This window comes from Panulirus ornatus, chromosome 22 (genome assembly GCF_036320965.1).
Source record: "Panulirus ornatus isolate Po-2019 chromosome 22, ASM3632096v1, whole genome shotgun sequence".
Classification (NCBI taxonomy): Eukaryota; Metazoa; Arthropoda; class Malacostraca; order Decapoda; family Palinuridae; genus Panulirus; species Panulirus ornatus.
The window spans coordinates 754,571-780,744 of NC_092245.1; the positions used below are offsets into that span (position 1 = coordinate 754,571).

Consider the following 26,174-nt stretch of genomic DNA (forward strand, 5'->3'; position numbering starts at 1 on the left):
CGCTTCACATGCCCTGATTCAATCCACTGACAGCACGTCAACCCCGGTATACCACATCGATCCAATTCACTCTATTCCTTGCCCTCCTTTCGCCCTCCTGCATGTTCAGGCCCCGATCACACAAAATCTTTTTCACTCCATCTTTCCACCTCCAATTTGGTCTCCCTCTTCTCCTCGTTCCCTCCACCTCCGACACATATATCCTCTTGGTCAATCTTTCCTCACTCATTCTCTCCATGTGCCCAAACCATTTCAAAACACCCTCTTCTGCTCTCTCAACCACGCTCTTTTTATTTCCACACATCTCTCTTACCCTTACGTTACTTACTCGATCAAACCACCTCACACCACACATTGTCCTCAAACATCTCATTTCCAGCACATCCATCCTCCTGCGCACAACTCTATCCATATCCCACGCCTCGCAACCATACAACATTGTTGGAACCACTATTCCTTCAAACATACCCATTTTTGCTTTCCAAGATAATGTTCTCGACTTCCACACATTCTTCAAGGCTCCCAGGATTATCGCCCCCTCCCCCACCCTATGATCCACTTCCGCTTCCATGGTTCCATCCGCTGAAAGATCCACTCCCAGATATCTAAAACACTTCACTTCCTCCAGTTTTTCTTCATTCAAACTCACCTCCCAATTGACTTGACCCTCAACCCTACTGTACCTAATAACCTTGCTCTTATTCACATTTACTCTTAACTTTCTTCTTTCACACACTTTACCAAACTCAGACACCAGCTTCTGCAGTTTCTCACATGAATCAGCCACCAGCGCTGTATCATCAGCGAACAACAACTGACTCACTTCCCAAGCTCTCTCATCCCCAACAGACTTCATACTTGCCCTTCTTTCCAAAACTCTTGCATTCACCTCCCTAACAACCCCATCCATAAACAAATTAAACAACCATGGAGACATCACACACCCCTGCCGCAAACCTACATTCACTGAGAACCAATCACTTTCTTCTCTTCCTACACGTACACATGCCTTACATCCTCGATAAAAACTTTTCACTGCTTCTAACATCTTGCCTCCCACACCATATATTCTTAATACCTTCCACAGAGCATCTCTATCAACTCTATCATATGCCTTCTCCAGATCCATAAATGCTACATACAGGAGAGACTGAGTACAGAATGGAAAAAGGTGAGAACAATGGAAGTAAGGGGAGTGGGGGAGGAATGGGATGTATTTAAGGAATCAGTGATGGATTGCGCAAAAGATGCTTGTGGCATGAGAAGAGTGGGAGGTGGGTTGATTAGAAAGGGTAGTGAGTGGTGGGATGAAGAAGTAAGAGTATTAGTGAAAGAGAAGAGAGAGGCATTTGGACGATTTTTGCAGGGAAAAAATGCAATTGAGTGGGAGACGTATAAGAGAAAGAGACAGGAGGTCAAGAGAAAGGTGCAAGAGGTGAAAAAAAGGGCAAATGAGAGTTGGGGTGAGAGAGTATCATTAAATCTTAGGGAGAATAAAAAGATGTTTTGGAAGGAGGTAAATAAAGTGCGTAAGACAAGGGAGCAAATGGGAACTTCAGTGAAGGGCGCAAATGGGGAGGTGATAACAAGTAGTGGTGATGTGAGAAGGAGATGGAGTGAGTATTTTGAAGGTTTGTTGAATGTGTTTGATGATAGAGTGGCAGATATAGGGTGTTTTGGTCGAGGTGGTGTGCAAAGTGAGAGGGTTAGGGAAAATTATTTGGTAAACAGAGAAGAGGTAGTAAAAGCTTTGCGGAAGATGAAAGCCGGGAAGGCAGCAGGTTTGGATGGTATTGCAGTGGAATTTATTAAAAAAGGGGGTGACTGTATTGTTGACTGGTTGGTAAGGTTATTTAATGTATGTATGACTCATGGTGAGGTGCCTGAGGATTGGCGGAATGCGTGCATAGTGCCATTGTACAAAGGCAAAGGGGATAAGAGTGAGTGCTCAAATTACAGAGGTATAAGTTTGTTGAGTATTCCTGGTAAATTATATGGGAGGGTATTAATTGAGAGGGTGAAGGCATGTACAGAGCATCAGATTGGGGAAGAGCAGTGTGGTTTCAGAAGTGGTAGAGGATGTGTGGATCAGGTGTTTGCTTTGAAGAATGTATGTGAGAAATACTTAGAAAAGCAAATGGATATATATATATATATATATATATATATATATATATATATATATATATATATATATATATATATATATATATATATATATATATATATATATATATATATATATATATATATATATATATATATGGAGAAGGCATATGATAGAGTTAATAGAGATGCTCTGTGGAAGGTATTAAGAATATATGGTGTGGGAGGCAAGTTGCTAGAAGCAGTGAAAAGTTTTTATCGAGGATGTAAGGCATGTGTACGTGTAGGAAGAGAGGAAAGTGATTGGTTCTCAGTGAGTGTAGGTTTGCGGCAGGGGTGTGTGATGTCTCCATGGTTGTTTAATTTGTTTATGGATGGGGTTGTTAGGGAGGTGAATGCAAGAGTTTTGGAAAGAGGGACAAGTATGAAGTCTGTTGGGGATGAGAGAACTTGGGAAGTGAGTCAGTTGTTGTTCGTTGATGATACAGCGCTGGTGGCTGATTCATGTGAGAAACTGCAGAAGCTGGTGACTGAGTTTGGTAAAGTGTGTGAAAGAAGAAAGTTAAGAGTAAATGTGAATAAGAGCAAGGTAATTAGGTACAGTTGGGTTGAGGGTCAAGTCAATTGGGAGGTAGGTTTGAATTTAGAAAAACTGTAGGAAGTAAAGTGTTTTAGATATCTGGGAGTGGATCTTTCAGCGGATGGAACCATGGAAGCGGAAGTGGATCATAGGGTGGGGGAGGGGGCGAAAATCCTGGGAGCCTTGAAGAATGTGTGGAAGTCGAGAACATTATCTCGGAAAGCAAAAATGGGTATGTTTGAAGGAATAGTGGTTCCAACAATGTTGTATGGTTGCGAGGCGTGGGCTATGGATAGAGTTGTGCGCAGGAGGGTGGATGTGCTGGAAATGAGATGTTTGAGGACAATGTGTGGTGTGAGGTGGTTTGATCGAGTAAGTAATGTAAGGGTAAGAGAGATGTGTTGAAATTAAAGAGCGTGGTTGAGAGAGCAGATGAGGGTGTTTTGAAATGGTTTGGGCACATGGAGAGAATGAGTGAGGAAAGATTGACCAAGAGGATATATGTGTCGGAGGTGGAGGGAACGAGAAGTGGGAGACCAAATTGGAGGTGGAAAGATGGAGTGAAAAAGATTTTATGTGATCGGGGCCTGAACATGCAGGAGGGTGAAAGGCGGGCAAGGAATAGAGTGAATTGGATCGATGTGGTATACCGAGGTTGACGTGATGTCAGTGGATTGAATCGGGGCATGTGAAGCGTTTGGGTAAACCATGGAAAGTTGTGTGGGGCCTGGATGTGGAAAGGGAGCTGTGGTTTCGGGCATTATTGCGTGACAGCTGGAGACTGAGTGTGAACGAATGGGGCCTTTGTTGTCTTTTCCTAGTGCTACCTCGCACACATGAGGGGGAGGGGATGGTATTCCATGTGTGGCGAGGTGGCGATGGGAATGAATAGGGGCAGACAGTGTGAATTGTGTGCATGGGTATATATGTATGTGTCTGTGTGCGTATATATATGTGTACATTGAGATGTATAGGTATGTATATTTGCGTGTGTGGGCGTGTGTGTGTGTACATTGTGTATGGGGGTGGGTTGGGCCATTTCTTTCGTCTGTTTCCTTGCGCTACCTCGCAAACGCGGGAGACAGGGACAAAGCAAAACAAATGAATAAAAATGAATATATATATATATATATTTTATATATATATATATATATATATATATATATATATATATATATATATATATATTTTTTTTTTTTTTTTTCATACTATTCGCTATTTCCCGCGATAGCGAGGTAGCGTTAAGAACAGAGGACTGGGCCTTTGAGGGAATATCCTCACCTGGACCTCTCCTCTGTTCCTTCTTTTGGAAAAAAAAAAAAAAAAAAAACGAGAGGGGAGGATTTCCAGCCCCCCGCTCCCTTCCCTTTTAGTCGCCTTCTACGACACGCAGGGAATACGTGGGAAGTATTCTTTCTCCCCTATCCCCAGGGAATATATATATATATGTTTATATATATATATATATATATATATATATATATATATATATATATACATATATATATATATATATATATATATATATTTTTTTTTTTTTTTTTTTTTTTTTTTTATACTTTGTCGCTGTCTCCCGCGTTTGCGAGGTAGCGCAAGGAAACAGACGAAAGAAATGGCCCAACCCCCCCCCCCATACACATGTACATACACACGTCCACACACGCAAATATACATACCTACACAGCTTTCCATGGTTTACCCCAGACGCTTCACATGCCTTGATTCAATCCACTGACAGCACGTCAACCCCTGTATACCACATCGCTCCAATTCACTCTATTCCTTGCCCTCCTTTCACCCTCCTGCATGTTCAGGCCCCGATCACACAAAATCTTTTTCACTCCATCTTTCCACCTCCAATTTGGTCTCCCTCTTCTCCTCGTTCCCTCCACCTCCGACACATATATCCTCTTGGTCAATCTTTCCTCACTCATTCTCTCCATGTGCCCAAACCATTTCAAAACACCCTCTTCTGCTCTCTCAACCACGCTCTTTTTATTTCCACACATCTCTCTTACCCTTACGTTACTTACTCGATCAAACCACCTCACACCACACATTTTCCTCAAACATCTCATTTCCAGCACATCCATCCTCCTGCGCACATCTCTATCCATAGCCCACGCCTCGCAACCATACAACATTGTTGGTACCACTATTCCTTCAAACATACCCATTTTTGCTTTCCGAGATATATATATATATATATATATATATATATATATATATATATATATCGTAGCCCTTAAGGAGGCTTAGCAAAAAAAGAAAAAATCATAACATTTCGTATCAACACAGTAGTATGTATGGTCAAGTCGGCTATAGGAAAAGACTCAAACTGCATAAGCACATTTAAAGTGGTATTTTACAGAAACCCTAGACGGGGCCATGAAGTGCTTATGATCTTTATATACCAGAGGTTGAGGTGACCCAGAAAGTTGATATTGACCGACATAGGACATAGTCAAGGTTGAATGATATTGATGATATCAGCATGTCTACTGTAGTCTATACAGGATTATATAGTCTATACAGGAATAATGATGAACTTATATAATAGATGACAAGAGGTAGATATTGTAGAGATTAACATATGTACATATGACGAACAATATTCTTAACATTTACAGTAACACATTAACACATCATCACACGTTTAAAGTGCGAAAATTTGAGACGAGTATAATGAGAGATTATATTGATGGGACTCACCTGTGTAACATATAGATGAAGTTGAACATACAGTTGAACACGGACATAAGCAGATCAGCACCGCTTAAGTTAACGAGAAAGTAATTGGTAACGGTGCGCATCCGACGATGAGCTGGGAGATAAAACACAATAATTATCATTAGTTGACTAAACTTGCACCAGGACCTGAAATATTACACCTCGGATAATAATAGATAGGTAGATAGATAGATAGATATACTAAAGTTATAAAAAGGTACAAATATGTTATGTTTCAATATAAAGTTCATGCTCTCATATATGTCCTCACTTAGAAAAAATTTATGTACTTTTATCTATATCCAAATCAAGATAATGAGAAGAACAGACGCAGGGGATGTTAGGAAAAGATAGTATATCAAACTGTCATCGAAAAAATAATGTTTCTACTTTAGTTTTTACTCCCCTTCCTGAGGCTATGGCCCCACACAGGTAATATACACCCCATAATTTTTTTTCTTTCATACATACATATTCACCGTTTCCTGCATTAACGCCAGGAACAGGCGAAGAAATGGTCTCATTCTTTCTTATCCACTCGTTACATGTGTAATATACCGTAACAACAGCCCCCTATCCACAACCAGGCCCCGCAGACCTTTCCATGCTTCCACCCGACCACTTCATTCCGTTAATAGCAGGTCGCCCCCTGTATACCACATCACTCGATTTCGTTGTATCCCTTGCTCGCCTTACACATTCCGTTCTGTTTCAACCCTTTGGATCAAACAGTCTAGGAATGGCAACGTATGATAATTTTCTAATTTCACAGTAGATTTGATGAAGTCTATTATACTGCTAAGAAAGGGTACATATGGTCGTAAATGTTCACAATTCCCATTGGATCTAATACTAAAGGCCAGTCCCATTGGGTTGCATATATGGCAATTCGGGTACGAGAGAGAGAGAGAGAGAGAGAGAGAGAGAGAGAGAGAGAGAGAGAGAGAGAGAGAGAGAGAGAGAGAGAGAGAGAGAGAGAGACAGACAGACAGACAGACAGACAGAGAGACAGAGAGAGAGCATGGAAAAAGACAGGGCGGGAGACAGCCATTAGTATAATCTTCTCAGATCTCCTGGATGAGTCAAATGAGCGAGGTCACAGCTCCTGACCACGGGTAAACGCTGTCTCGCCCTGCCTTTTCACATGTTCCTCCTCACCCCCCATCCGACGTGTGTTGACAACAAGCTCTTAATGCACTAGAAGAGTTTATTTCATGACGCAGACAAAGTATGTGTATTAGATTACGAAATATCAAAACAGGACATTCTGTAAAGACCTTTCATGATGATCTCTTAGAGAAAACTTATAGAGAGATTGTAACAGCTTCATTTGTCCTGTTGCTCAGCTTGGGAATGTGTTTAAGTATTGAAAGACGACGGCTGGGACCAGCCTCATCCAGGAGACGTCCAGAGTGAAGATAATACACGAAGGTCAAGCGAGGCATTGCTACAGACACCTACATTTCAGGATCCGGAGACTAATTATAGAGGATGTAAGATTTGACTCAAAGTCATCGATGGATATGAAGTGTCAAGTGAAGCATTTGTTTCAGGGAGTATTCAGACGTTCATCCGGATGTTACCTGGTGATACCACGTCAGGCATGGGATTCATGTTACAGATTCAGCTGTTTGAGACATTATTGTATGGGGGAGGAATTTGTCGTAGAAGACGGTCGATGCCCACTTCCTTACGAGCAGAAATCTGAATCATCTAACGGTATAATTCCGTAGATGTCCTTCTTTACAACTTTAATGGCTTAGAAGTGAGGCAATCAAACGTAGGGAGAATATTGGTACATATCATCTGAGTCGATACACATATTATAGTAAGTGTTGGTAATCAAGAAAATTAGTGTACATTATTTACCATGCTAATGATTTGATGTTTGGGGCAGATAAGTAATTCGTTGTAATATGAAGGCTTAAAAATGTCACGAGCATATTAGAAGCAAAATTTAATTTAGATCTATTTCATAATTGAGGACATGAAATATCACGTTAAAACGATTTTCCCTTGTATAGAGTAAATTAGTGTTACAAATCGTGTGTCAGTATTGAGAAATCATAAACAGGAGTATCAGGTATCAGGAGACAGATAGCTCACTGCGATATCATTACCTTATATATTAGGCCAATACAAAAAGTATTTCAGAACCAGCAGCGATAAGCTTTGCATCGAAGTGTAAGCAAAAGGAATCATTGACAATATCAATGCACACATCACGTTGATGATGTGTGAAGCGTTACCAAACGGATCACTGGCAACCGTTTGGGCAGCTCACTGAAAGAGCCGATAGGTTCGAGCTTATTACACTCGAGGAAGTAAGCTGAATGGATGATAGGGTAATTTAAGGAGAGACTTGATCAACTGAGAGCGAAATACAAGTCATCGTGGGTGTTCAGACAGGAGGCTTATTCAAGTCTATCAGATCCATCATCCATCTCGACGTTGTAGTTTCGCCCAGACAAGCCAGGTGATAAAGACAGCTGTTCGACGAGAGTGAAGTGGTTGCACCGCTGTACAACTGAGGAAATGATGCATTAGACAAATCACTTGCTGGACAACGATTACTTTCAAAATATCCTCAGTGCATGGAGCGTAAACGGAGTGCATGATACACCATCATAGTGTCAGATGCTGAGATGACAGGCAATCTTTGGGAAGTTTAGAGATTTGTAGTCTGGTGGAACATCTACTGTGCCAGGAGTGAAGGACTGCCGCCTAGAACTGATCGTTCCTCTATGGTTGTGACTGAGGGCAAGAAAGTAGGATGCTCATACACACCATCAGGAAGTGAGGAGCTAAGTGGAATACTCTGATGAAGTAGGTGGAAGGTTTTATAACCCAAAGACGTTCAACAGTGACTGGAAGTCAATGTGGCGCTGTAATACGTGCCAGACTACAGCTTACAGTGGGTCTTTAAAGACCACTTGGCATTTGTGTATATGTGTGTGTGTGTGTGTGTGTGTGTGTGTGTGTGTGTGTGTGTGTGTGTGTGTGTGTGTGTGTGTGTGTGTGTGTGTGTGTGTTTCGGAACTTCTTGGGGATGTTTTCAAGATTCATGGAAATTTTGTTTTGATTCTGTCGTTTACTTTGTCTTACTACAACCTTCTTATTTTTCATTTGAATATTCACCAATTCCTGACGATTTTCATTATTGATAATCAAAATAAATCTTACGTATCTTTTTCATTCTTTGACCAATTGGCCTCACTTTCTATTCATCCAGGCCGGTTTTGAATTTACACTGGATCTCTTCAGAGTTATTGGAACGTGTTTATTCTCAGTAAGAAATAATTTGTTTGAGAAATTCCCCACAAGTCTTCTACTCAATGAATATCAAGTTTATTTCATTGATATTGGTAATTTCATGTCTCATTTTCTCAAGGTTTACCTTCTTGTGATCTGGAACCGAGAGTTTGTTGTCATTAGTTTTTCAAATCTCTCGTTAAATAAAGTTATGGTCCTTATTTGCCAGAGTTTCGCTATCCCACGGGAGCTGATGAAGTCTGTGTCGCTGGTGAGGCCCAGCTCAAGGATGTGTTGGCCTCTAGCAGGTTTAATGATAAACTGGTCAATGGAAACGTCTTCAGTCAAGTTGATTATTCTATTTCCCTCTTGATCACCTGTTAACGTATACCACTTTACACATGGATTGCTCAGATCGGTTACTATGATAATTTCCTTCTTGTTAAAAATTTGCTTTACATCATCGCATAGTATTTTGTCATGCTCTGCCCTTTGCTTACGAGGTCTGTCTATGACGCTAAAAAGCCGTTTACTTTTATCTTTATCGGCGATGTTAGTATAAAGAAAACCATATGTTTCAGCGTTATCTTGCCCTCAGATCTTTAACTGCACCTCGGCTGTTTTCGTTTTGAATTAAGCACCACCTTCTACCCTGTGTAAACAATCTTTTGTGAACAGTTTGCATCCTGGTATTGCTGATTTTGGGGGTAAAGTTTATTCTCAGGGTTTAATCAAGTTTCTGAAACCAGTAATGTTCAGTTTTTGTGTGGTAGCATATAATATCAGCTCAGAGCTAATTTTCCTTTACAGTCTCTGAGCACCTTGGAGATCAATTTTCTAAGCAAAGTTTAAAAGAATATCATTGGTGTGTGTGTGTGTGTGTGTGTGTGTGTGTGTGTGTGTGTGTGTGTGTGTGTGTGTTTGTAACTTGTTAGTGTGTGTGTGTGTGTGTGTGTGTGTGTGTGTGTGTGTGTGTGTGCAGTAGTGGGAAGAGGAACCCTGTTTACCTACTCTAGGTTTATGACTTCCATTTGAGTTGACCTGATCTGGTCCCAACCTGCATAGTTCCCTGATTATAACCTGAAGCTGCCCATTCTGTATTTTCTCCTACTTGCCTCATTCCCAACCTGCGCTGACTGACCAATCAGAGGGAGCGTGGCTCTCGTGGGGGCTGCCCAAACCCCCTGAGTTGTAGGGAATTTTAATCTCAAACAACAACGACTGACCAAACCTGTCATATCCTCTGACGACCTTGTTATCTGCACCTATCTGCGACGTGACCTCTACTACTTGGAAAGCGACATCAAGCTACCCCAATTTTGGTTTTTTTCCAACCTGCCTCGATCCCAGCCAGTAACAGCGGACCCATCCTACCATATACCTCAATTTCCCCCCGCCCCAACCCTTGGCTCTAACTGTGAAGTGACCACAACCTTCCATGTTCTACAGTGTTCCTTACCTAAACCTGGTATGTGACTTTACCTATCTGGTCATGTTCTCTCTTATTTTGAATCCCTATTTTGGTGTCCTAGTGTTCTAATTGCAGTATGTCTATCCCCCAAAAAAGTGGTTAAAATTCTAGTCTAACACTTAAGGTAAGGTTTCCCTATTCTACTCAAGTGGAGTTCATCCTTAGATAAAGAGGCTTCTTTATCGGCTAGAATGATCCCATAAATCTATACAAAACGCATCTCCTTCTTACAGAGTCTCACATACATCATTTACCCCCGCATGTTGCTGAGAGTGTAGGTATTTACTTCAAATATGGGCAAATATTTTTATCCTCATATCTGGACGGGAATGTCTGGTCCTCTTTAAACTTACAGGTGAGAGCCGTTTACATCACTAGAATATCTCCCACCGGTTATGTTGTTTGTGCTTACCTGGACAGCAGAAGTCGTATTTTCAAGTGGAATTATCATCAAACTTCCCCAAAATATCTTCCAGTTTAGTACATGGTAGGTTAAAATTTCTTCTTTCTCCCCAAAGGCAGAACTTATGGTTCTGATCTCTAACCAAGGAATCCCTAACCAGATTGATAACATGATCATCTTGCACTTCAGCCTCCAGTAAACTAATACCATTTGGAGTCGGAAACTCCGTAACTTGAACTTCTCCTATCAGCCGATGAGTCTTCCTTGTAGGATGGAAGGTAAAGTTAGCCTTAACCTTTAACTTCGTCTCCTTAGTTACCATCCTAAATTCTAAGTTTTCTACCATAGTTTTCACTAACTATTTTCTCTGCCGTTTTTATGGAGGATAAATGAGGAGAGGATTATTGACAAAGTATATATGTCAGTGGTAGAGGGTACAAGGAAAACGAAGATACCGAAGAGGTGAAACGAGTAAGTGTCTGGTGTCTGCACATGCAGGAGGGTGTAAGGCGCGCATTGGATGGATGGATCTGGGGCGATTTGGTATACAAAGGGCGATATGCTGTCAATTGACTAAACTAGGGCATATGAAATAGCCAGGGGAAACTACGGAAGGGTCTGTGCATCCCGGCTGTGTTGAGGCGCAGGGCAACTAGAAAGTGGGTGTGAGTTAGTGCTGACCTTGGTCGTGTGAGGACGTGTCTGCGGTAACTTTGACAGTAAATCAGAGATCATGACTTCTGAGTTCGGGGGTTCCCTTGTTTTGGAGAGGCTATGCCTTTCTTTGGATTGGCAGCAAAAGCGAGATACCCGAGGAACATCCTCCGCTTAGGCGTAACTATGATCAGCTATGATCCAACAAGAAGAATGAAAGATAAATGTATGTCATAGTCAACAAGGGGGGCAAAATGCAACTCCAAGGGACAGAGTCAGGAGAGAAGTGCAGAAGCCTTTTTCCTGCACTGGAGACGAATGCAGTATATTGCATGACGAAAGTTGCATGAAGAGTAAGTCCAACTCAGAAGGGCTGGACGAAAAGGTGAGGAAAATCTTGACTGTTAGTGAGAGTCAGGTTAGGTGGTACATGGATAGGGCATTTTGCTAGAGGTATGACACGCCGTAGACAGTATGTGGGTGACATTCTGTCTGGTCATAAGGACATACCTATTGTTTGCCTAATTGCAGGAAGCAACGATATAGGAAATACTCAGCGTCGAAGAGCTGATATGTAAGTAAAAGTTAGCTATAGATAAGACTAGAGGCAAGGACGGGATCTCAGTATAATGTGGTATTCTCCCTCGTTGAGGAATTGGAAGCGAATTGTTATCTAGGAAAGTGGATGTAAAATGAGGTCTGATCAAGTACTGTTCAGAGCAATAAGTGCCATTGATTGAGAACTGGATGCGTTTCACGGGGAGAATGTTATATATGAATGGGGTCTATTCGTTTAGGGCAGGTATGCTGGCTTTGGCAGAGTCAGTAGGGAGGGATGAAGCCGTGATTTAAAACATCTACATGATAATGGTATGGGATCAGGTCAGGAGTATGGTGTATAAAATCTTTCGATAGAAACAGATGCTGGAAAACCGAGAGAGGTGTTAAAGCTGATAGATGACATAGCAGGATAAGTCATTTAGAAATCAAGGATTAGGTGTTCATAAGGAACATGGAAGGAGTGGAACATGGAAGAGTGGGGCAATAAGCAGTTACTTCTCATGTAGCAAAGGTCACTTCACAAATAGAGGCAGGGAACAAGGCATTAATGGACCACAGCAGGATAGGTCTGCCGGCACAGGTTGGAAAAGAAGCAGGTAGTGGAAAAGACAGAATAAGGCAGGTCAATACCCAGGTGGAAGTAGGGAAGAAAGAAGGACAAGTCAAATCGAAGTCTCGGACCAAGTTCAAGTAAACATGCTCCCAATTGACATGTTCTGCACAATGACGATCTCATTCAAGTTTCAAAATATTTCATATTCATACGCGGACTTTGTGTAACGATATTTCAGAGTTAGAGGTTGGTATTTCTGCGTCTTGGATAGATAATGAAAAGAATTTTCTTTCCCAATATACAATTTCTAAGTACACTTTATTTGACAGTCATTGTTGAAATAAAGTGAGTGATGATGTCTTGTTCATTGTTGAAGTTCAGCTCAATCCTGTGCCGAAAAATGTTCAAACTCTTAATAAAATCGACTCGATTTTGTAGAAATTAAAGATAAGGATAATAGGAGAATGACAGTGAGAGGTAGACGAAAAACTTTATGATTATAAAGAAGAGATGTATAATGAACCTTATTCAATTCTAGCATACCAGAGGCGTAGTCTCAACCTACATTTGCTTGACAGTGCCTTAGTACCAGTAACTGGGACACCATAACAACATAACAAATTTGATTCCAACTCCAAATGAAGATCTATTGAGTGATGTTAAAGTAAGGGCATGAAGCGTAACTCTCAACATCACATGTAACGCTGGTCGACATGAAAGGTTACGATTAATACCACAGTATTTTACACCTACAATTTTCAATGATCTTCGCAATGCTCGTGACAGGTAAATATCGAATGATATCGTTAATTCAAATCATTTGGACGTAGCTTGGAAAAGCTTCCGTAGAATTTCAAAGTAGTTGAGAGAACATTTGTGCCAGTGCTAAGTAGATAATCTTTTTCCGAAACGAGGAGAGTGTGGTAGAGCGCTAAGAAAGCAGCACATAAGAAGATCAAGGAGACCAACAAACATCATGACAGTAAATTATGTAAGTTTGCCTCGAGAAACTAAGACACAGGTCAAGTAAACGTCAGCATGAAGCTTATATTGTTGAAAATAGCATAATAAACTCTGAAATGATAGAAGTAAGAGGAATTAACTGATCGATCGCTTCATTGATTACCAGAAATGGTGACTTTGTACTAGACAACAAAGGCATGGCAAAGATGTTAAATGATCTTATTGCATTCATATTTACAAATGAAGAGAAAACATTTTGCAATATATTGACCTAAAACATACGTGGATGAAGCAGGCTCAGATAAGTCTTATCCTAGGAGGCGGAAAATAAGATATCTAAACACTTAAAAGTATTTTTCAGTAATTCTATTGCTAAAGGGTAAGTTCTGAAGGATTAGAAATTTACCAGCATAACACCGATATTCAAGAAATATATGAACCTAAATCACTTCTTGGAAATTTTCAAATTATCGTAATTTTTGTCTTTGGTAACCTTATGGAAACCATCTTTGGGGATAGAATTGTGAGTCAGAAGGGCCAGCACTTAATAAACGATTCTCAGCATCATTTTTGACGAGATCGCTCCCATGTCTGTCGAACCTGCATGCTTTGGCTTATGACATAATTAGTTTGTATGATGGAAGTAAAGCAGGTGATATCATCAACTTAGATTTTCAAAAAGCATTCTATTATTTTTTTTTCATCATCTAAGGTTACTGACAAGTTAAATCACCTGATACTGATGGGGTTGTACTTGATGGTTAAGGAACTGGTTGACTGGCCGTAGATAAAGAATGGATATGATGGTCAAACCTCATAATGGTGAGATGTATCAAATATTGTTCTACAAGGATGCATAAGTCTCGGGACCAGGACCGGTTCTATTCTCTACATATTAGTGATAGTGGTAATGAAGCTGAATTCTAAGATATCAAAATTCCCAGATGATATTAAAGTTGATAAATCAATCTACAGCAAACTTTGAAAACCTGTGTATCCAAACTTACATAGATAAATGGACTTGGTTCATAGGTAACGAATGAATGTTGATAGCGATGAGTGCCAAGAAGTCCTATATATCGGTGGTATATATGAGAAGACAACCTACAGTATGAATTCTGTTGAGATACAAAAAGTAAATGAGAAAAAATAAGACTTGGGTGCAATAATCTCTGCCGACCTAAACCCAAGTAAGCAGTGCACAGAAACCGTAAAAAGGCGAACAAAATTCTTTCAGGGATTTCCAGTTTAATTCTCGGGAAATGATCCTCACTCTTCACATCTCACTGGTGCATTCCCAGTTCTAATATTGTTCAGATTTGACCACTTTACTTGATAAAAGACAGACAGAATGGATAACGTATGGGGGTGAGCTACAAAAATGATCCAGACAGAGGAAAACATCATATTAGAACCGAGAAAACGACACATGTTTATTTAGCTTAGACAAAAGAGAATTAAAAAGTGATGTGATAAAGTTAATCAAAATCACAAAAGGCTCCGATAATCTCGAGTTAACGAGCTACTTAAGGATAGACTCGTCTCATTTCACTCGTAAGGATAAAAACTTGTTGGCAAAGGTTTTACCTCGAATGACGCAGTGCTTTTTCTTCAAAAGGGTTGTAAACACATGGATGGTAATTATCAGTTAGGGTGGTTGAAATCAGTACCATATACCCGCTTGCAAAAAGACGATAGATATTCTAAATCTACGCGTGATCTTTATGATTCCTTATTTCCTTGAAAAGCCTATTTGTAATTAAAGAGTTGAAAGATATGTTCAACTACTCCTGGCTAAGGAAATCATCCTTAACATCTGGACACTTGATAACGTAATACCAATCCTAAAACTCTCCAAAACCACCCAGCTCCTCCTTCTTCAACGGCCCTATATCACTTCCATCCTCAGTATCCAAATTATTTGAAAAATGGCCCAAAAAGAATGAAACAAAACATCCCACTCATACCCAAGCACTCTACCACCGCACTGCACACTAAGCTCACAAAAAATGCTCTCCGTGGATTTTACCAACCACAACTCCGCTCCCGCACAATACAAATGACAATGGACATCAACTAAGCACTTAACACTGTCCCTCGTCTCATCCTCCATCCTCACACAAGAATGACAAAAAGTGGCTTGTCAGTTTCACAGCAGGCCGCCATGAAAGAGTCTCTTAAAATGGATTCACCTTTAAGATAAACTCAAAGATAGAGTTCCCAAGGAGATGTTTTTTTTTCTCCAACCCTCTTCAGTCTCTTCCCACACGACCTCCCATTACCTAGATAAACCCCAACATGAAAGTTCATTTCTACGCAGACGACCTTACAATCACATCACAACACCTTGACGCTTCTGTATTAAGAAAATCAAACATTTCCCATCTGAAACAGTGGCCCACCCAGAACAGAATGTCTGCCTTCAGTCACTCGCTTAACCCGATACATACAGAAATCCAGCTCACACCCTTCGGTCACCTTGAATGGACAGTCTCTCTCACTGAGAAAAGCTCCAACTATTCATGGTATCACATACGACAAACACATAACGTTCAGTCCCCACACCAACAACAGCAATACAAAAGCAACATAAAATCTACATGCCCTCAGAGGTGGCACCAGATTTGGACAAGAAAAAGAATCTTTCAACATTCTCCACAAGCAATTCATCCGTTCCACCTAAAAGTATGCCTAAACTACCTGGCCTTCCTTGGCCTTCCATGCTTACAAAAGAAAGGGATATATAAAAATTCGACACTCCACAAAATGGTGTAATTATAACAGTTGATTAGCAACCACAAACATTGAACACCGTCACAAACGATACAAAAATTCTTCCAATACAGTCCCACTTCAACATGCTCGGCATCCACTTCTGCGCAAAAGCACTAAACCACCCCCAACCTAAATCTCTCTATAACTGATCACCAAAACCCATGTAGTAATGAAAAACTTTGCCTTGCCTCTCACTTCAGCAACCACCTCACACATATCTTCCCCAACCCAACAAATGTAATTCTGACAAAACACATTTAAACTAATACAACCCAACAAATACTCAACAACGGTCAATATGAGATTACGTATTGATTGATAGTCGTGTAAAAGAGACACTTTTGAATGTGTGTTGAGAGGGGCAGCTGGTGGAGTTTCTGATCACTGTCTTGTGGATACGAGGTTGAAGATTTCTAGAGGCTTTCGAAAACTTAGAATGCATTGGCAGGGAGAAGAGAGTGGTGAGAGTAAGTGAGCTTGGAATGGAGACTCTTGTAAAGAAATACCAGGAGAGATTGAGTGCAGATTGGCAAAAGGTGAGAGCAAATGAAATGAGAATAACAGATGAGGAATGGTAGGTATTTAGGGAGGCAGTGACGGCAATTGCAAGAGATGAATGTGTCATGCGAAAAGTGGGAGGTAGGCAGATTAGAAAGGTAGCGAGTAGTGGGATGATGAAGTAAAGTTGCAAGTAAAGGACATGAAAGAAGCGTTAGGTCATTGCTTACAGGGAAGGAGTTGAAATGATTGAGAGTTGTGTAAGAGAAAGCGGCAGGTCAAAAGTCGGTGCAGGTATTCAAAAAGAGGGCAAACGAGAGTTAGAGTGAGACATCATCATTACACTTTAGGGAGAATAAAGTGATGTTTTGGAATGAGGTAAATAGTGTGCGAAAGACAAGAGAACAAATGGGGACATCGGTGAAGAGGACAAAAGGGAAAGTGATAGCAGGTAATGATGAAGTAAGGAGGAGATGGAGTGAGTATTTTGAAGGTTTGTTGAATGTGCTTGATGATAGAGTGGCAGATGTAGGATGCTTTGGTCTCGGTGGTATCCGAAGTGAGAGAGTCATGGAGAGTGGTTTAGTGAAGAGGGGAGAGGTAGTGAAAGCCTTGCAGAAGACGGAATGCGGCAAGGGGGCAGGAGAGATATGGGATTCCAGTTGAATTTGTTAAGAAAGTGGGTGACTCTGTTGTTGATAAGCTGGAAAGGATATCCACTGTATGCATGGATCATGATGAACTGCCTGAAGACTGGCGGAATGCTTGTATAGTGTCATTGTATAAAAGCAAATGGGATAAAGATGGTGTTAAAACTTCATCGGTGTAAGGTTGTTGAGGATAATTGGTAAGCTGTACGGGAGGGTGCTGACTGAGAGGCTGAAGGTATGTACAGTGCGTCAGATTGGGGAAGAGTAGGGTGGTCTCAGAGGTAGCAGATGTGTAGATCAGTTGTTTGCATTGAAGTGTGTGTGAGAAGTACTTAGAAAACCAAATGGATCTGTATGTGGCATTTATGGATCTAAAGAAGGCATGAGAGGGTTGATAGAGATGCTTAGTGGAAGGTGTTAAGAACATATGGTGTAGGAGGTAAGCAACTAGAATAATAAGATGATGAGCCTTGGTGGGAAAATCCTTACTTGGCCCCTTCTCTGTTCTTTCTTTCGGAAAGCAAAAATAGGTATGTTTGAAGGAATAGTAGTTCCAACAATTTTACATGGTTGCGAGGCATGGGCCATAGATATGGTATATTTGGTGCGGAGGCATGAGGATTTGTTGCAAATTAAATGTCTTAGGACAATATGTGGTGTGAGGTGGTCTGATCGAGTAAGTAATGAAAGGGTAAGAAAAATGTGTGGAATATATAGAGTGTGGTTGAGTGAGCAGAAGTGTGTTGAAATGATTTCGACATAAGGAGAGAATGAGTGAGGGAAGATCGAAAAAGAGGATATATGTGTCAGAGGTGGAGGGAAGAAGGAAAAGCGGGAGACCAAATTGGAGGTGGAAGGATGGAGTGAAAAAGATTTCTATCGATCGGGGCCGGAACATAGAGGAAAGTGATAGGCGTGCTGGGAATACAGTGAACTGGAACGATGTGCTATCAAGGGTCGACGTGCTGTCAGTGGACAGAGCCAGGGAATTTGAAACGTCTGAGGTAAGCCATGGAAAGGTTAGTGGGGCCTGGATGTGGATAGGGATCTGTGGTTTCGGTGCGTCATACATGACAGATAGAGACTGATTGTGTACGAATGTGGAATTTTATGTCTGTTTTCCTTGCGCTACCTCGCTGAAGCAGGGGTTAGCCATGCTGTTTCTCGTGGGACTAGGTAGCGACAGGAATGGATGAAGGCAAGCATAGATGAACATGAACATGTGTATATATGTGTATATATGTCTATGTATATGTATGTATATGTACGTATATGGGCGTATATCTACATCTATATATATATATATATATATATATATATATATATTTTTTTTTTTTTTTTTTTTTATACTTTGTCGCTGTCTCCCGCGTTTGCGAGGTAGCGCAAGGAAACAGACGAAAGAAATGGCCCAACCCCCCCCCATACACATGTACATACACACGTCCACACACGCAAATATACATACCTACACAGCTTTCCATGGTTTACCCCAGACGCTTCACATGCCTTGCTTCAATCCACTGACAGCACGTCAACCCCTGTATACCACATGACTCCAATTCACTCTATTTCTTGCCCTCCTTTCACCCTCCTGCATGTTCAGGCCCCGATCACACAAAATCTTTTTCACTCCATCTTTCCACCTCCAATTTGGTCTCCCTCTTCTCCTCGTTCCCTCCACCTCCGACACATATATCCTCTTGGTCAATCTCTCCTCACTCATTCTCTCCATGTGCCCAAACCATTTCAAAACACCCTCTTCTGCTCTCTCAACCACGCTCTTTTTATTTCCACACATCTCTCTTACCCTTACGTTACTTACTCGATCAAACCACCTCACACCACACATTGTCCTCAAACATCTCATTTCCAGCACATCCATCCTCCTGCGCACATCTCTATCCATAGCCCACGCCTCGCAACCATACAACATTGTTGGAACCACTATTCCCTCAAACATACCCATTTTTGCTTTCCGAGATAGTGTTCTCGACTTCCACACATTTTTCAAGGCTCCCAAAATTTTCGCCCCCTCCCCCACCCTATGATCCACTTCCGCTTCCATGGTTCCATCCGCTGACAGATCCACTCCCAGATATCTAAAACACTTCACTTCCTCCAGTTTTTCTCCATTCAAACTCACCTCCCAATTGACTTGACCCTCACCCCTACTGTACCTAATAACCTTGCTCTTATTCACATTTACTCTCAACTTTCTTCTTCCACACACTTTACCAAACTCAGTCACCAGCTTCTGCAGTTTCTCACATGAATCAGCCACCAGCGCTGTATCATCAGCGAACAACAACTGACTCACTTCCCAAGCTCTCTCATCCCCAACAGACTTCATACTTGCCCCTCTTTCCAGGACTCTTGCATTTACCTCCCTTACAACCCCATCCATAAACAAATTAAACAACCATGGAGACATCACACACCCCTGCCGCAAACCTACATTCACTGAGAACCAATCACTTTCCTCTCTTCCTACACGTACACATGCCTTACATCCTCGATAAAAACTTTTCACTGCTTCTAACAACTTGCCTCCCACACCATATATTCTTAATACCTTCCACAGAGCATCTCTATCAACTCTATCATATGCCTTCTCCAGATCCATAAATGCTACATACAAATCCATTTGCTTTTCTAAGTATTTCTCACATACATTCTTCAAAGCAAACACCTGATCCACACATCCTCTACCACTTCTGAAACCGCACTGCTCTTCCCCAATCTGATGCTCTGTACATGCCTTCACCCTCTCAATCAATACCCTCCCATATAATTTACCAGGAATACTCAACAAACTTATACCTCTATAATTTGAGCACTCACTCTTATCCCCTTTGCCTTTGTACAATGGCACTATGCACGCATTCCGCCAATCCTCAGGCACCTCACCATGAGTCATACATACATTAAATAACCTTACCAACCAGTCAACAATACAGTCACCCCCTTTCTTAATAAATTCCACTGCAATACCATCCAAACCTGCTGCCTTGCCGGCTTTCATCTTCCGCAAAGCTTTTACTACCTCTTCTCTGTTTACCAAATCATTTTCCCTAACCCTCTGACTTTGCACACCACCTCGACCAAAACACCCTATATCTGCCACTCTGTCATCAGACACATTCAATATATATATATATATATATATATATATATATATATATATATATATATATATATATATATATATATATATATATATATATATATATATATATATATATATATATATATATATATATATATATATATATATATATATATATATATATCTATATCTATATCTATATATATATATATATATATATATATATATATATATATATATATATATATATATATATATATATATATATATATATATATATTGGAAAGGATCACAATTTTGCGCGTGATCAACTATATTCCTAAGAGTTCAAGGGACAATGAAACACGGTAAGTTCCCAAGTGTACTTTCGTGCAATAATCACATCATCAGGGTAGACACAAGAGATAGATATAACAGTCAGTTGATATTTAGCGAAGAGACGTAGCTAGGACCCCATTTGGTAAACATGCGATTGTCCAAGACAGACAAAGCTCGTTGATACGCTCGTTGTCAGTCTTGGAAAATCGCATGTTTACCAAATGGCGTCCTAGCTACGTCTCTTCCTTGTATATCAGCTAACTTATATTTCTCTCTTGTGTCTCCCCTGATGATGTGATTGTTACATGAAAGTGCACTTGGGAGATTATCGTGTTCATTTTCCTCGTGGACTCTTAGGAATATATATATATATTTTCTTTTTTCTTTCAAACTATTCGCCATCTCCCGCATTAGCGAGGTAGCGTTAAGAACAGAGGACTGGGCCTTTGAGGGAATACCCTCACCTGGCCCAATTCTCTGTTCCTTCTTTTGGAAAATTAAAAAAAACCGAGAGGGGAGGATTTCCAGCCCCCCGCTCCCAAAGTATATATATATATATATATATATATACATATCTTTCGTACTATTCGCCATTTCCCGCGATAGCGAGGTAGCATTAAGAACAGAGGACTGGGCCTTTGACGGAATATCCTCACCTGGCCCCCTTCTCTGTTCCTTCTTTTGGAAAATTGAAAAAAAAAACGAGAGGGGAGGATTTCCAGCCACCCGCTCCCTCCCCTTTTAGTCGCCTTCTACGACACGCAGGGAATACGTGGGAAGTATTCTTTCTACCCTATCCCCAGGGATGATATATATATATATATATATATATATATATATAAATATATATATATATATATATATATATATATATATATATATATATATATATATATATATATATATATATATGTATGTATGTATATATATATATGGTGTGGGAGGCAAGTTGTTACAAGCAGTGAAAAGTTTTTATCGAGGATGTAAGGCATGTGTACGTGTAGGAAGAGAGGAAAGTGATTGGTTCTCAGTGAATGTAGGTTTGCGGCAGGGGTGTGTGATGTCTCCATGGTTGTTTAATTTGTTTATGGATGGGGTTGTTAGGGAGGTGAATGCAAGAGTTTTGGAAAGAGGGGCAAGTATGAAGTCTGTTGGGGATGAGAGAGCTTGGGAAGTGAGTCAGTTGTTGTTCGCTGATGATAGAGCGCTGGTGGCTGATTCATGTGAGAAACTGCAGAAGCTGGTGACTGAGTTTGGTAAAGTGTGTGAAAGAAGAAAGTTAAGAGTAAATGTGAATAAGAGCAAGGTTATTAGGTACAGTAGGGTTGAGGGTCAAGTCAATTGGGAGGTGAGTTTGAATGGAGAAAAACTGGAGGAAGTGAAGTGTTTTAGATATCTGGGAGTGGATCTGTCAGCGGATGGAACCATGGAAGCGGAAGTGGATCATAGGGTGGGGGAGGGGGCGAAAATTCTGGGGGCCTTGAAGAATGTGTGGAAGTCGAGAACATTATCTCGGAAAGGAAAAATGGGTATGTTTGAAGGAATAGTGGTTCCAACAATGTTGTATGGTTGCGAGGCGTGGGCTACGGATAGAGTTGTGCGCAGGAGGATGGATGTGCTGGAAATGAGATGTTTGAGGACAATGTGTGGTGTGAGGTGGTTTGATCGAGTGAGTAACGTAAGGGTAAGAGAGATGTGTGGAAATAAAAAGAGCGTGGTTGAGAGAGCAGAAGAGGGTGTTTTGAAGTGGTTTGGGCACATGGAGAGGATGAGTGAGGAAAGATTGACCAAGAGGATATATGTGTCGGAGGTGGAGGGAACAAGGAGAAGAGGGAGACCAAATTGGAGGTGGAAAGATGGAGTGAAAAAGATTTTGTGTGATCGGGGCCTGAACATGCAGGAGGGTGAAAGGAGGGCAAGGAACAGAGTGAATTGGAGCGATGTGGTATACCGGGGCTGACGTTCTGTCAGTGGATTGAATCAAGGCATGTGAAGCGTCTGGGGTAAACCATGGAAAGCTGTGTAGGTATGTATATTTGCGTGTGTGGACGTATGTATATACATGTGTATGGGGGGGGGGGCCATTTCTTTCGTCTGTTTCCTTGCGCTACCTCGCAAACGCGGGAGACAGCGACAAAGTATAAAAAAAAAAAAAAAATATATATATATATATATATATATATATATATATATATATATATATATATATATATATATATATATATATATATATATATATATATATATATATATATATATATATATATATATATATATATATATATATATATATATATATATATATATATATATATATATATATATATATATATATATATATATATATATATATATATATATATATATATATATATATATATATATATATATATATATATATATATATATATATATATATATATATATGTAAGACTCCTGCAATTGCCTAGCACTTTTCTAGATGCTTGTATCGCCCAAGGTTATGCTGCTTCATGTAGGAGTAAAATGTGGACACCTACCGAGTTGGAAGTCTCTTGAAAAAAGATTGTACTCCGGGTACAGCCGCATGAAAGGTGACTTTTCATTTGTGGCGTATCCTCATGCAGGCGGAGTCCCGTAACACAGACAGGTAGACACACGGACAAGGAGACAGACTAACACACACACACACAAACATCCACACACACACACACACATATATATATATATATATATTTATATATATATATATATACATATTATCCCTGGGGATGGGGGAGAATGAATACCTCCCACGTATTCCCTGCGTGTCGTAGGAGGCGACTAGAAGGGAAGGGAGCGGGGGGCTGGAAATCCTCCCCTCTCATTATTTTTTTTTAATTTTCCAAAAGAAGAAAGAGAGAAGGGGGCCAGGTGAGGACATTCCCTCAAAGGCCCAGTTCTCTGTTCTTAACGCTACCTCGCTAACGCGGGAAATGGCGAATAGTTTGATATATATATATATATATATATATATATATATATATATATATATATATATATATATATATATATATATATATATATATATATATATATATATATATATATATATATATATATATATATATATATATATATGAGGTCTGGGAAGCTTGGGAAGTGAGTCAGTTGTTGTTCGCTGATGATACAGCGCTGGTGGCTGATTCATGTGAGAAACTGCAGAAGCTGGTGACTGAGTTTGGTAAAGTGTGTGAAAGAAGAAAGTTAAGAGTAAATGTGAATAAGAGCAAGGTTATTAGGTACAGTAGGGTTGAGGGTCAAGTCAATTGGGAGGTAAGTTTGAATGGAGAAAAACTTGTGGAAGTAAAGTGTTTTAGATATCTGGGAGTGGATCTGGCAGCGGATGGAACCATGGAAGCGGAAGTGGATCATAGGGTGGGGGAGGGGGCGAAAATCCTGGGAGCCTTGAAGAATGTGTGGAAGTCGAGAACACTATCTCGGAAAGCAAAAATGGGTATGTTCGAAGGAATAGTGGTTCCAGCAATGTTGTATGGTTGCGAGGCGTGGGCTATGGATAGAGTTGTGCGCAGGAGGGTGGATGTGCTGGAAATGAGATGTTTGAGGACAATGTGTGGTGTGAGGTGGTTTGATCGAGTAAGTAATGTAAGGGTAAGAGAGATGTGTGGAAATAAATAGAGCGTGGTTGAGAGAGTAGAAGAGGGTGTTTTGAAATGGTTTGGGCACATGGAGAGAATGAGTGAGGAAAGATTGACCAAGAGGATATATGTGTCGGAGGTGGAGGGTACGAGGAGAAGTGGGAGACCAAATTGGAGGTGGAAAGATGGAGTGAAAAAGATTTTGTGTGATTGGGGCCTGAACATGCAGGAGGGTAAGAGGAGGGCAAGGAATAGAGTGAATTGGATCTATGTGATATACGGAAGTTGACGTGCTGTCAGTGGATTGAATCAGGGCATGTGAAGCGTCTGGGGTAAACCATGGAAAGCTGTGTAGGTATGTATATTTGCGTGTGTGGACGTGTATGTATATGCATGTGTATGGGGGTGGGTTGGGCCATTTCTTTCTTCTGTTTCCTTGCGCTACCTCGCAAACGCGGGAGACAGAGACAAAGCAAAAAAAAAAAAGAAAAAAAAAAAATATATAATATATATATATATATATATATATATATATATATATATATATATATATATATATATATATATATATATATATATATATATATATATGTATATATATATATATATATATATATATATATATATATATATATATATATATATATATATATATATATATATATATATATATATATATATATATATATATATATATATATATATATATATATATATATATATATATATATATATATATATATATATATATATATATATATATATATATATATATATATATATATATATATATATATATATATATATATATATATATATATATATATATAAAAGTTTTTATCGAGGATGTAAGGCATGTGTACGTGTAGGAAGAGAGGAAAGTGATTGGTTCTCAGTGAATGTAGGTTTGCGGCAGGGGTGTGTGATGTCTCCATGGTTGTTTAATTTGTTTATGGATGGGGTTGTTAGGGAGGTAAATGCAAGAGTCCTGGAAAGAGGGGCAAGTATGCAGTCTGTTGGGGATGAGAGAGCTTGGGAAGTGAGTCAGTTGTTGTTCGCTGATGATACAGCGCTGGTGGCTGATTCATGTGAGAAACTGCAGAAGCTGGTGACTGAGTTTGGTAAAGTGTGTGGAAGAAGAAAGTTAAGAGTAAATGTGAATAAGAGCAAGGTTATTAGGTACAGTAGGGGTGAGGGTCAAGTCAATTGGGAGGTGAGTTTGAATGGAGAAAAACTGGAGGAAGTGAAGTGTTTTAGATATCTGGGAGTGGATCTGTCAGCGGATGGAACCATGGAAGCGGAAGTGGATCATAGGGTGGGGGAGGGGGCGAAAATTTTGGGAGCCTTGAAAAATGTGTGGAAGTCGAGAACATTATCTCGGAAAGCAAAAAATGGGTATGTTTGAAGGAATAGTGGTTCCAACAATGTTGTATGGTTGCGAGGCGTGGGCTATGGATAGAGATGTGCGCAGGAGGATGGATGTGCTGGAAATGAGATGTTTGAGGACGTGTGGTGTGAGGTGGTTTGATCGAGTGAGTAACGTAAGGGTAAGAGAGATATGTGGAAATAAAAAGAGCGTGGTTGAGAGAGCAGAAGAGGGTGTTTTGAAATGGTTTGGGCACATGGAGAGAATGAGTGAGGAAAGATTGACCAAGAGGATATATGTGTCGGAGGTGGAGGGAACGAGGAGAAGAGGGAGACCAAATTGGAGGTGGAAAGATGGAGTGAAAAAGATTTTGTGTGATCGGGGCCTGAACATGCAGGAGGGTGAAAGGAGGGCAAGGAATAGAGTGAATTGGAGCGATGTGGTATACAGGGGTTGACGTGCTGTCAGTGGATTGAATCAAGGCATGTGAAGCGTCTGGGGTAAACCATGGAAAGCTGTGTAGGTATGTATATTTGCGTGTGAGGACGTATGTACATGTGTATGGGGGGGG

At 40.2% G+C, this 26,174-nt stretch overlaps 1 protein-coding gene across 1 annotated transcript in view; it reads right to left on the reverse strand.

Annotated features, from left to right (window-relative positions):
* LOC139756493 (tachykinin-like peptides receptor 86C) overlaps window positions 1-26,174 on the reverse strand; it is a 277,144-nt gene that overhangs the window by 247,418 nt on the left and 3,552 nt on the right. The window contains exon 2 of the mRNA XM_071675936.1: window positions 5,399-5,510. Within this exon, the coding sequence (XP_071532037.1) occupies window positions 5,399-5,510 (112 nt within the window). The remainder of the gene's footprint in view (window positions 1-5,398; window positions 5,511-26,174) is intronic.